The sequence below is a fragment of the Synchiropus splendidus genome, chromosome 2 (assembly GCF_027744825.2).
Source record: "Synchiropus splendidus isolate RoL2022-P1 chromosome 2, RoL_Sspl_1.0, whole genome shotgun sequence".
Taxonomy (NCBI): domain Eukaryota; kingdom Metazoa; phylum Chordata; class Actinopteri; order Syngnathiformes; family Callionymidae; genus Synchiropus; species Synchiropus splendidus.
In genome coordinates, this window is record NC_071335.1 from 24261346 (window position 1) to 24274979 (window position 13634).

Below are 13634 nucleotides of genomic sequence, written 5' to 3' on the forward strand. Positions count from 1 at the left end.
AAGAGAGCGCTCTGCTCTTGAGACAACTGGAACGTTTTATTTTCCCGATCGAAGCTGGGTCCAACATATTTCTTACACTTCGTGCTCTCTACAAATGCAGGGCAGATTTCTGTGATAAACGCTTCACATCCAGTTACCATTATGTTTTGAGAACGGACAGTGACCAGACAACTTTGACTTCTGCCACTAGTGCTAGCTAATCCATCCATGTATCATGGAGTATGGAGGGGTCAGGTCGCTCTATGTGAAGAGGCCAAGGTATCTGGTGAACCTCCTCCACCTTGTGTGGGGAAATGTGAAGGCCTACCTCGGAGATGTACGTTCTGACAGGGGGCCAGAGCCACCGATTCTAGACCGTTACATTTCCTACATGCAGAATAAAAGTTGGGAATGGATTTCATAGAAACCGATAATGATACAAGGACAAGATGACTAAATCTTGGAGGCGATACAGATAACTTGGATCTGAAACCTGGAGGGAACATGCTGATCCAGCTGAGGGTTCTTCACGAACCAACCAACAAACCACAACAGAATGTAGATCATTGTTTTCAGGTTGCTCAAGCTGGTTACTTGAGGCTTCCCCACTTGGGTACACAGATTCCTGGCAGAACAATCTCATCGGATCAGGAATGATACAATAATGCTGGCTGAAAATCACTGTCTAATAAGGAGAACAAAAAATCCAAACAATATGCTCGTCCTAATTCAGAAGTTACATTCACGTAGTTATAAGTTTTTAGGATCTTAATGGGTCAAAAAAAGTTTTGTTTCCTTCTTCATTTTGTGTGCCAGTCAAACCTGTCCACAAGGTTTTAACCATCCATGCATCAACAGAGAGCTGGGAACTCTGAATAGTGAAGTGGCAGCAAAGCTCATGGACCGACTTGGTTGTTTGACTTTGACAATTTGAATGAGATACAACTTAACTCTGGTGATTTAATTTAATGCATGACAATTCATATTCGTACTGAAAATCAAGAAGATTAACTTTGATTTCTCCGTCACTGAATTGTTTTCTGAAACCTATTCTGAGTCACATGATCCTTTAGCTAAACGCCATCACGGCCAGTGATGGCGCGAGACTGAGGCGGACTATGATGAAATGTCATTCTGGGAGAGAAACACATGTGGGCAGCCAGAGATGAAGAAAGAGAAACAAAAAAGCAATGACTGACGTAAGGTTGGAGAACGCTGGACCGTGGACACGACTAACAAACCATTTCCTGGAGCTCCTGGCCTGCGTACAGACAACCTTGACAGGGTTGTGTTGCCTTCTCCCACCCCCTTCCTGCTCGCCTAATTAGACGGGTCACAACTCTGGCTCTGGGTCAACACAGCTAGCGCTGGCAAGGGGAACCTGAAACCAACGCACATCTCTGTTTTCATGCCACTTGAAAAGAAAGAATATCATGTTCTGAAACGCCGCAGAATGAACCGTGATTGGCAAATCAGGCCAAAACAAACACGTCACAGTGGATTCAGACTCCGGACCAAGTGTGGCGGCGAATGAGCCACACGGCGTCCACTTTACAGCCAGATGTGTGTGTCGGGTACCAAGATCATGGCGTTGTGGGAGTGTTTTATTTCCTAGGTGGGCGCCAGTAAGTGACCTGCAGGAATCAGGCAGCAGGTCTGCCGAGGCATTCCTCAGCTAGAGAGGCCATTCACTCTCACCATCTTGTCTTCTATAATAACACCTGACTTCTATAATGACACCGACATGCGTGAGGTAAACATGAGGACTAACTCACCTAATTCACTCTGAATTCTATGTACAAAGCCAATTCCTACCTTTTTTTTTTTGAAGTCAGTGACCATTCTTTTACATGTGGTCCGTTGTTTAACGGGAACAATGCCATATGATCATTTCACTGACATTTCTTGCTGTATGCCGCACCAATGGAGACGCCTGACACACTGCTGGTTTCCCACAACCAAAGCGACATCTCCCGCCTCTAAAGTTGCGTTAAAAGCAAAGCAGTTCGAGCTTCTGAGGGCCAGGTAGTGGGACACCAAGGTGGTGGCAGAATCTCCGCCCTTTTTCCAACTGAGGAAATCTACTAGAAGCAAACATCTTGGGTCCATTAGACGCTATTAACTTGGTGAGTCATGAATTCCAGCAACCGCTACTATCAGGTCTTCTTCCACTTCACTTCTTCTTCAGTTTGTTGATGATTTTCACTCTCTGCATTTGGCAACATCCCATGGTAAAGGGACATTAAAGCACATCTCTTAGTGAAACCAATCCAATCCAAATCGTGCTTAACACAAGCAAATGAAATGAGCGTTCCAAGGCTGGTTATGGGAATCACATTTCGGATGAAGATGGTCATTCTGCAGGGAATCAAAATCGACTCCTTGCTTTCACATAATGGAAGGAGTCGGACAAGACGGTGAGGGGTTGGGAATGGACTCCAGCTGGTTGCCTTCTTTCCAGGTCTGTCATGTTTGTGAGAGAGCACAGAAGCAAAAACTACATTTTCACTATGGCTCTCTGTAAAATAAAGTAATTTGTCTGAAATAAAAACCTTTCCCAGCTTAATTCGAAATCGCGCGGGGAAAAAAAAAAAAAACAGAAGTGGAACAAGTGAGCAAATGCCTGACCAGTGTGAAAGGCCACTTGAACATCGAGACCAAGTGAGCCAGGCGACAGCAAAGCCTGATTAAACAAGGAGGATTGAAGCGTGATGAGAGTCTGAAGTGTCGGAAGAGGACCGAGGTAATTGGAGTCGCTCAAGTCACTCTAAGGTCCTCTTAAGAGCGGAGTGGAGATAATTAGGACGAGTGACTCCACTGCTCAACTTGAATCAATTGAACAGTCAATGGGTGGTCGACGTATAATCCTAAAATCTACCAGAGAAATATAGATACCAGTTTAATTTGATAGGAGATTTAAGATTATAATCAAAGATTCACATTGTATTCCAGAGGTCAGACTTTAGAAAAACCTCATCGGGACACAGAGGGGACCGAAAAGTGAAAATTAATGAATCAATAAACAACACGGAACATTGAAGAATAATCTAGAGACAAAATTCTTGAGTTAAACTGAGAAGCCAAGTTAGTGTTCGCTGTGTAAAAACAACGCAATGGTGAATAAAGATGGCAGACGATCTGATAACACAGAGAAGAGGGAGATGAAGAGCATCAGAGCGTGAGCATGTCAGCGGCAGTAAATCATCATATTTCTCAGGCTCTCATCATCCCACTACATGACGTCATAAAAGAGGAGGGAATGGAGGGCAGAAGAGCGGTAAAAAGGGGGAGGAGGACGAGAGGGGGGGGACAGCTCGTAAAACACAGAGCACACGGTAAACATGTCTGCCCTTATGTATGACAATACCCCTACAGTGAGCGCTGCTTGACATTAGCCAGATAAACCCCCCCGCCCCGCATCCACGTTCCCATCCAGCAACAGAGAATCCAGCCGAGACACCGGGGGAATAGATTAGCGCTAAAGGCTAGCACAGTAAACCGTCTGCGACATGGCCGACGTTAAGATTTTCACTCACTCAGTCATTGACAAGTGCGTAAGTACATCTTGGTGGTTAGTGAGGGGGCCTTGCAGTGGTTTACCTCAGCTCGCACTCGAGTCCCTCCGGAGTCTCGGTGAGAATAAGACGTGGAGGCTGGTGGGAATGACATTACATGAGTCCCAGTGGTTGTCTGAAGGGGGAGCGTGGAGTGTGGATGGGAGGCGAATGTAAACAACCATGATCTTTGACAAGTGAGTAGCTGGTGGCCAGCGCTGAAGAGCTATCATGTTTGGCTGACCTGTCTGTGGGAAAAAGACCTCCTCTCAATGCCTCGGCTCCGTTATTCTTGTCAGCTCGTTGACACAAACATTTCCTCGAGGTTATGAAATGGATTTTTTATAACATTGTAGGCAGTTAGATAAGCTTTTCAATACTTGATAATGACGTTGATAGATATTTGGCTTTCGGTGACGGCGATATCGTGGTGACGTAGCCTGTGTAAGCGTGAAGAGCTGTCGGCATATAAACCTGACACACATCAGGGAAGGACTTTCCCATGGAAGAGGGGCGAGCGTCAAACCTTTGGGGTTCCATGTTTTGAGTGTATTAAACGTGGGGCCCTTTCCCTGGATCTGCTTTTGGCACTCACATGGAGGGCAAATGGCAGAAATATTTGTACTCTTTTGACGACAGATCCCAAGGACCTACGGGACAATTTTGCGATGTTAATGGAGTCCATTTAGCCTGCTTTCATGTCCTGCTCTCCATGGATGTAGTCGAGACCAGCTGACCCGACAAAGACCAAATCCAAGACTTGTCCAAGACCAAGTACAGACCATGACCAAGGAGGGGCAAGAACAAGGACCAAAGTGAATATCCAATGAAAGCGTTTCAGTTCTTGATTCATTTAGATCTACATGACAAATAGACTTCTCTGCATCCGTTTTCTGCGTTCAGTTTGGTCTCAGTCTTGGTCTCGACATGGTTTCAGGTCCCCAAAGTCTTGGTCTTTGTATGCCATGGTCTGGACTACAACACCAGTGGATGATAGGTACTACTGGACTGTTGCCACAGCGTGAGGGGGGAATCGACCCGACCAGACCCCAGGACTTCACTTTAGCACAGATCAGTAACTCTGGAAGAGAAACAAGACCCTTCAACAACAAGTGAAGACTGAAAACAATGATAGAATAGTGGCACTTTTCGTTTCAGGACTGCATGAACAAAAGCTTGAACTAAACCGACCAAAGTAGATTGAGTACAGCTGGTTCGATCTGTGGAGCAGAGCTCTGCAATGACAGGCTCTTTAGCAACCAAAAGCAATATTTTCATAACCTCACCTAAATAAACAGTTCACTATCACCATGCAAAAACAATGATGCTTAAGGCCAGTTAGTTTCATAATATCTTGTCAACAGAGTTCTGGGCTACAGAACTCCAGCTCCTACAGAACTCCAGCGACATTATTTATTGACTCTCACAGTGTCAACCTTTGACCGATCACTCAGCTGGCTTCGCCCATTCACCAAGACAGGAGTGCTGCGCTTGTTGTGAGGGCAGTTTAGCTGACATCTTTGCGACTGCTGTGCGAGAACAGATGCTTTCTAAGGGCAAAAGGCCCAAACTAATGTGTTGCTCGTCTCTCCCATGTGTGTGGTTTACTGCTCTGTCAGCAGCCCTACAAGAGCTTAGATGACGGAAGGAAACCACACGTGAAATATCGAGCCGTGAGTTCTAATTGCTCAGAAAGGGAATTCCCTGCTTGGGTTCAATAGTACATTTATAAGGTAATGAAGAATAATGAGGGAAACAGAGAGTTTTTTCCCTCTGTTTACCAAGTAGTACAATTGTATTCCTCCAACTAGGTTTGTAAGTTTTCAAGGGACTTCCAATTTGCGGTGAAGCAGAAGCAACCCAAGGGGCTGATGGGGAACGTGCAGGTAAATGAAGGCGATAACAACCGCAAACACGTGCTATCAAACGGACCATGCATGTAAAGCAGCCAGATACAGTGGAATGTCTGAGAGGCCCAGAGACATGGAGTTATCTGGCAGAGGAGGGCTCAAGTTCTTAACCTTCACCTCGACCTCCGAGTGAAAACATCAAGAATCCCTGGATCTGTGCGGCAGGCTGCTTTAACAGCCATGTGAGTCCCCCATGTTCAAGTGCGTCACAACTCATCAAACATTCATTTCAACTATTTTCTGAATTCTCAGAAAAAGCAGCTGCTATTTACTGCTAAAAAATTAGGACATTACACTCATTTTATGGGTTGTCAACAGTTGTATGTTAAGTAATCTCAACTCAAAACCTGCATTTTTCTGCTCATTTTACAGCCCCTAGATACATCACATCTGTAGATATGCCAATCTTAATTCAAGTGAAATTATCTTGCAGCATGGACAGACAATTTCAACTACATCTTAACTCACTTTGCGTGTCGTCTTCTTGTTTTTAGAAGAGCCAGCCTCTATGTTTCAGCTGCCTCTGCGACCTGACCTCGGCTAAGGTGGTGGAAAATAAAAGTTTCATTGGACTAATACAGACAATACTATCACACGTTCTTGCGTCATTGAAAGGTCAGGACGCATTTGTTATATTTTGATGGAAAAAATGCATGTCAAGCAAAGCACCATGTTTGGATGTCTAATGAAATCCAGCGGAAAAACAACAACTGGATTCAGTTGCTGGTTCACGACATCTGTTTCATGGTAAACATCTCTTCAAAATGATCTTCAGTTAAAAAGATAAAACCTCCATCACGGCGCTTCACACACAAGAACTAGAGCAGACAAACCCTCCACTACATGGGATCTCTTCATAAACCTGCTGGCATTTACCCCGCAACACTCGCTCACAGCAACAAAAACAAGCAGCCGTGTGGCACAGCGGCGCGATCCTTTACTGTGAGAGGCTTTTAATGGCCTCTCCAGATTGGAGTCTAATTAACTGTTAATCATCTAGGGCTCATAACCAGAGACCAGACAGCCGGCGTGCATGTGTGTGTGCGCTCAGGAGCGCGCGTGTGTGTGTGCGCGAGTGCGTTTGCATATGCGTGTTATGTGTTCGCTGCTGTTGTCTCGCCGTGTGTTCGGAGGCCATTAGAGCTAAACAGAGCCCAACAGTCCATTAACTCTTTGAGTCTTCGTCTCTCCTCTGCAGCGCGCTCATCTCTCTCCCAACAGAAACTCAGTTGCCAGCTGACACCCTCTAATGCCAGCGATCTGTCACAACCGCGGAGCTGTCCACCCACTCTGCCCTTCCAACCGACTCACAGAGGCATCTTTTCATTCCATCCTGCGCACCTTCCTCTGCCACCGTCGAGTCTCAGGCAAGTCACCACGTCATTGCTTCAACTCAGGTTGGGGTTTGTATAGAATGTTGTGCATCAAAGACAATAAATCCGATTTTGTTTTCTTGATCTTTGGATTCCACAATGGTGGAACTCAACTCTAAAAATGATGAAGCCCACCAAGAGGCCTAACAGTAACCATAAGTGAGGGATAATGGATGGCAAACTGCCACATGCAGAGACTGCGAGTTTTCATGGAGCTTGTTATTTTTGCACCACCAACACCTGCCTGCTGGGCTCGGCTACATGCAGGATCAATACCCTCACAAGCTGGAATAAGGAACCACATTCTCCCACACCAAGAAGCAGTAACAAGCACAGCACTGCCAGCATGATTTGATAATTCAGCTCTTCTTCCAAGCACCAAATTGGCCACCGGGGGGGAAGGACTGCTGCCGGACTTGACGGGTCACACAGCACCACATGACCAGATGGAAGCACTGCATTCATCTGCCGTAAACTTAACAGTGTTCGGGGAATCGTGCGAAATAACAATAGAACCCCAGCCCTACCAGACTAGGTAGCACCCCTGGTGACAGCCGAGGCCGGGGACGGGTGTGATTTATGGTGGGGTCTGCTCACATCAGCAGGCTGGTTAACAAACGCCGCCACAATACCACACAGGTCACAGAGCACACCCCAACTCATCAGCACCCAATCAAGACCGGGCAAATCACCTCGGCCCAAGAACGCAAAGTTAAAAGGCAATAATAGGAAATGATTTTTTATGGTTATACACGCACACGCTTCCAAAGTGAGGTGGATCGCTCGGCCAACCCAGCAAGAGCATGTCACTGCTCGGGGAACGTGAGAGACAGTCAGGAAATAACACTGTCTCGGTGAATTAGGCGACGCTTGGGAGACATCAACCCGCTTCAAAGGATCCTCTTGGTCATGTGACAAATCAGGACCAACAGAAGTTCAAGGGTAGGTCTTTCATAAGGACTCAGATCCAACCCAAAAACGACATTTTTTTACAACAATTTCAGATAACACAGGCGCACCACCTTTGGGTAGCATCCGATGCAGAACCACCAGATTCAGGAACAGTTTAGTTCCTGGTGCTGTCAGGCTGCTGAATGTTAGACAGTAGCTGCAATACTGTTTATTTGTACATCTTCTGGACTAGTATTTATCTAATATTTATTTATTTATGGACATATAGTTTTGTTTTTGGAAACCTGAGGCCTCAGTCCGAAATTTCGTTGCCATAATATTGTGATATGTTTTTGTGCAATGACAATAAAGAAAGTCTAAGTCTAAACAAATGTAAACAAGACCAAGAAATATAATTGAAGCAGCGTGTGAGATGAAGCAAAGAGCTCTGTCACTCAAAAACACTGTGTAAAATACGAGGTAATTCTAAGTTTAGTATGGATATTGAACTGCACATTGAACTGTTCTGAGCAGTACAATAGGTAACTAGCAAGAAAGCGCCTACTGCTTATCACTGAAGGTCAAATATGGAACTTACCTGGCGATTGATGCGAACAAACTCCTCAGGGGTCTTGGCCCAGGGTGGGAGCTCCACATCCGACACCACAGTTCCATCCTCCATCACCCCCAGGTTGTAATTGTTGGTGTTGACGAACATCTCAGGGAGGTAATAGAACTCTGGAATCAGCTCCTGCAGAGAAACAGAGAAGCATATTTCAGTGAAAATAAAAAGCAGAGAGCAAACACTGTTGCAAACGCTGTTCATTGAACATGACAAGACCAAAAGCTTGAAGTCATAAGTTGTTTTCTTTTCCCAGTTTTTGAAGATGTTATCGCTCCCAGGTTACATCTGGCTAAGTTGTAAGGTGACAACCTCATCGTAGGATGCGAGTTGCCTCAGGTTTTCCCAGAGAAACTACTGCCGTGCTAGGGGATTGAAATCCCACTCAACTGGGTTGTACAGTATATGTTGTCATTGTTTACAACGTGAACTAGATTCGCACCAGGAGGAGAGCGGCACTCTCGTAAATACTGATACACCAGGAGTGTAACGACTCATCAGCTTCAGTCAGATCGTTTCCTTCCCCACGTTGCGTTGTGTGGAAACAATTAGATAAGAAGATTGACACAGCTCTGGTGTGTCTGCAAACCGCGTGTTGGCTCGGCGCGCAGATGTCAGAAGTCCTCCACGTCCAGCTCTAATGGAAGTAAATAAAACGACCTCGATGTGCCGCTTGAGAATGTTGACACAACCAGCCTCTTGACTTGACAAGATCTACATGTTCAAAGATAATCGTGAGAAATTTCGGCTTGAACCTCGACAGAGGAACAAAGTGGGGGGAAAAAAAGTTGTATATACATGTGCCACTCAGACTGAGGTTTTTCTGAATTGTAAAATGATTTAGGGAAATCACGTCTCCCGTGTTAGTGCTTGGCAACAACAGCGGAGCATTCTGGGTGCACTCTGAGCCGTGGTTTCATAATTTTCATATTTCCTGATTTCTTTCTTGTTTAGCTTAAAGCAACAAATGTGTTCTCAGCGCTCTGCTGTTCCGCACATGCGAGGGTTGAGCCGTGCCAAATTCCTCCCGCGCTGTGATGGGTTTATTTGGTTGTCTCAAACAACAGGACAATTCATAAAACAGAGAGACTAAATTTAGATGCAGCTCTGACACGGGCAGCATCACCATATGTTTAGCCATTCGTCACTCTTAACAAAGCAGAACTTGCCATAACGGGTGTAAACACGAAGCGGGAGCCTAAAATATGTCTTTTTCGCCCCCATTGCACTGACGCGAGTGTTATTCTTGTGGGTATGTGTCACACCAAGACGAACCAGGATGTGTATGGTATTCCATGGCTCGCATAAATAAAGCCCGGAATGTGAAAAATGTATACAAAACTGTGAGCATTTAAGGGTTTGTCACAAACATTTTATTGTTTTGACATGACGCATGCATGTAAGAATATTCCCATCAGTACACACAGGAGATGCAGCAGCAATTGAACTAGCGTGTCTGTCTGTGGGTATGAAAAGAGAAGAAGAAAAGGGGCTGACTGCTCTTCTCTCGAATGACAGAGAGATACAAACATGTTGTCAGGCTGACGTCAACAAGAAGACCAGCACCAAATCAGAGCTGACACGTCTTAGCCAGGCGGGTTAACAGCACGGAAGATAGCGGGGTGGAATGCAAATGAAGGAAGCTTTATTTCCACTCAGGTTTGTTTCTTTTTTTGGAAGAACTCGGTGACCTCTCAAATGCAGGGTTAGGGTTACCCCCTTGGATTTCATCCACTTTCTTGGAATATTAAAACCCTGTTGAAAAGGGACGTAAAGGGCATGAAGGGAGCATGGAAAACCTCTCATCGCCACATGAGGCCCGACACCTGAGCCGATCTTCCATGTCCTCCCCAGTCACACCTTCGTATCCTGCATCCACAAGCCTCATTGGGTTGAAGTCATCTCATTCCACCTCAATTTCTCATCGTCTCCATTCAATACCATCTCTCTTCTGAATCTGTCTGAACCATTTGACGTCCCCAACCTCATCCCCACACTTCTCCACATGAGCTGCCCTGCTCCATAAAACGACCATAAAATTATCGGTCCAAGACTAAAACCAAGCGTGACTTCACTGCTTCACTTTGAGTTTTTAGTGAACATCAAATCACCAAAAATGAACCCACCTCATTTTATACCCACACACCTGTTTGATCATGCCCAATTACACCAATATATTTGACTTAAAAATGTTTATATAACTCTGATTTCACCCATGCCACCCAGTCTGCATTCTCTTCTTTGCCTCCCTTCCATTCTGTCCTGTCTATATGACTGAACCCAATCTGAATTCCAGGGGAGGTACAGCAAAAATAACATCAAATAACATTAGCCCAACAATTTAGAGCGAAGGCAACATTAACTGCTGAGTCAGCAAGATTCACATAGCTGGAAGGAAACGATGATAAAAATGAAACCAAATACATGAACTGAACCACAGCAACATCAATGATACTCAGGCGTCTGAAGTGCAGTATAAACAAAATTGTTGAAAGGCTAACTCTTGGCGATGTCGGGAGGGGGGGAATCAAAAAGACAAGCAAACACACAGGTTTAAAACAACATCACATTTCCTCACTTCTGAAATCTCTTCACTCCACAAAAGCTGACCTCAAACCCAAAGGTCACCCTTTTAACGAGGCCCCGAGCTCACCCAGGTTCACCGGCAGCAGCCTCCTGTAAATTCAAGCAGCAGGCGGCGACCGCAGGAGGGGCGCGCGCGCACGCACGCACGCACACTCTCCCTAACTAAGCTCAAGACTCCAGTGCACTCAAACCTACCTTGCACGGACCATTATGTGCAATGGCCCCGTTGCTCTTGCCTGGTCAGAGGCCAGCCCCTCTGATCCCCAATCCTGTCCTGTCATGGGTCACTGCAAGGGGCTCTGGCCTCTGGGCTTCTCTGCCGCACTTCCACTGTTGCAACCTCCAACCCCTTTTGGCTACTTTCCCCCCACCTCTCTGATGCCTTCAGGCTGGGGCTTGGGGTCAAGGGATTGGGGACCCGGGGGTCACACCAGCGTCACCCAGGCTAGAGACACATTGAATCTTGGTGTTGTAACCTATTATCACAGCTTCCAAATAAAAACACTGGGGCTTTTGGCCTCCAGCAGGGACAGAAGGCTGCTATCAATGACTCTAATGCTAAAGCAAAACGTAGCACTTAGCATACCAAATTGATACATCTCGCCCCTAATTCCCCTTTTGCTACCAACAAGAATGAGTGCGCTCATGTGGACGGAGTCGACGGACTTGTATTTAGAATACGCAAAAAAAAAAAAAAAAAAAACCCTCTGGAGTGAATGGCGGAACTAGGTGACAAGGTCCAGATTGCCTTGTTTTGATCCGGAGTTAGGTTCTCACAGTTTGATGCACACTGACAGGTCTAGAGAGAGCGAACCAGAGCTGCTGTTTTTTGGCTTTTGCAATCAAGCAATGACCAGCTTCGGGTAACACAATCCATATGTTTTATCTATGGGATGAGGGGGGGTGCGGGGCAGTCGTACGTCAAAACCCCCAACACCACCGCCCGGCTTACCCACTGAACCAGTGCAGGGAGGCACAGAAAACCCTGCTTTGACATAGAATGTCTGACTGTAGTCGTAAATGTTTTAGGGGAGTAGTTAAAGTGTGCGCTGGGGGTTCGAATGGACCCTCTGTATGAGAATGACCTGCGCTGTTTCAGGGCGGATCCGACTGCTCACTCGATTTTTGGGGGCCCGATGGGACAGAATTCAAGTCCTGGTTATAGCTGGCTGAATCTGAGACAGATGAGGATTAGACTGAGGCTTTGATCAGAGCAGGCTAGGAAGCCTTCATTGCGCAGGGACACTGATTGCTTGTGAATGACCATTCATCTTTTCTTCTGGAACGCTGGCTGTGGATTAATCGTCGGCATTTGGACCATCATCATCTCCTTTAAATAAAAGCATCAGCTGCTTTCAGGAAGCCAAACTGAGGAGATTGTTGGACTTTTGTTGACAAAATGTAACACAAAACACCAGTGAAAAAGCATGTTCCCCAATATTTAGTGGAGCTCAGACAAATGATCCTTGACAAATGAAAACATTTTCATTCTCATTTTGCAACTGACAACAGTGAAGAGAACATCCCCACCAAAGGTTCTGCTAAAACACCAAAACTAAAACATGTACTGACGGCAGTGCATGGTTTTACAGCCATGAATTAAGTCCATTGTTTTTGTCTTTGACTCACAAGGTCAACTCATAACAGAGCGTAGAAAGACATTTTCATACTGGTACATTCTATAAAGAACTACTTGTGTGTGTAAGTGTACAGTACCTTGACGTCTGACGTGTCTCTCTGACAGTTCCTCCAGGCTCGGGACACGGATGAGAAGGTGCGGTCAGCGTGGTCAAACTTCCCTCCTTGGAAGTTCAGGAAAAACGTCGTAAAGGGCTCCTGTGAATCATGAAGGGCAGGAAAACCATGGATCACATTCTTAGATAGTTATTATGCTTTCAATGCACTTAAAAAAAGAGTTGAAGAAGAGTTGATAAAGGCATTTTCCAAGCAGTTTTCCTCAACCTCACTGATCAATACTTGGTGCATCAAGTATCATGGTTACAAGCTAACAAATTAGAGAGGCTGCAAAACAAAATACAAAAGGAAGCTAAACACAGTAGTGAATGTGTTCCGTTTCAATTGAAGTGAAGGAGCATTTTCTGCTCCAAAAATATAACCATTATAATATATAAATATATATAATAAAAATATATATAATAGTATATAAAATATAACAACTATTTTTCACTTTTAAGTTTTAAATACATGAATATTTTCTGTTTAAATGACCATCTTCACAACAGTGTATATGTTTTCCAAGGATATCATTTTGCACCTTTGCAAGGACATTGTTGAAGGTAGCACCTTGGATTGGTCGGCAAGGTTGCTTATTAAAACAAAGCTGGCAAGTGAATAACAGTGTTAATAAACTGGCTGGTTTGTTGCATTTCTAATCGTGTTTAATCTTGTTAGGATGGATCAATGTCTGGCTCGCACAGAAATCTGACCTCTGGTCAATAAATCCAGCCACAGATTCACATTTATGCTAAGAAGTTCAGAGAGGCATTAAAGCACAATGAGCAAAACAAAAACCACATCATTTCATGTTCAATAACTGAGCAGTTTCTGCTTCATATTTACAATCATGGATGTGTTAAAGCGGCATCAGAGTAAAGCCGCTAATAATGTCGCTGGATCAATGAGGTCAATCTGATGGGACTCGCTGAGCTACTGAGACAATAACAGCAGAAAACTGCACATGGGGGGAAACTTAGTAACC

General features: G+C 45.1%; 1 protein-coding gene across 7 annotated transcripts in view; it reads right to left on the bottom strand.

Moving 5' to 3' along the window:
• lrba (LPS responsive beige-like anchor protein) overlaps positions 1 to 13634 on the bottom strand; it is a 160710-nt gene that overhangs the window by 28378 nt on the left and 118698 nt on the right. For all 7 annotated transcript variants that reach the window (XM_053855600.1, XM_053855604.1, XM_053855599.1 and 4 more), the window contains 2 exons: positions 12632 to 12751; positions 8306 to 8458 (listed from right to left, as the gene is read on the bottom strand). In XM_053855600.1, coding sequence (XP_053711575.1) covers positions 8306 to 8458; positions 12632 to 12751 — 273 coding nt within the window. The remainder of the gene's footprint in view (positions 1 to 8305; positions 8459 to 12631; positions 12752 to 13634) is intronic.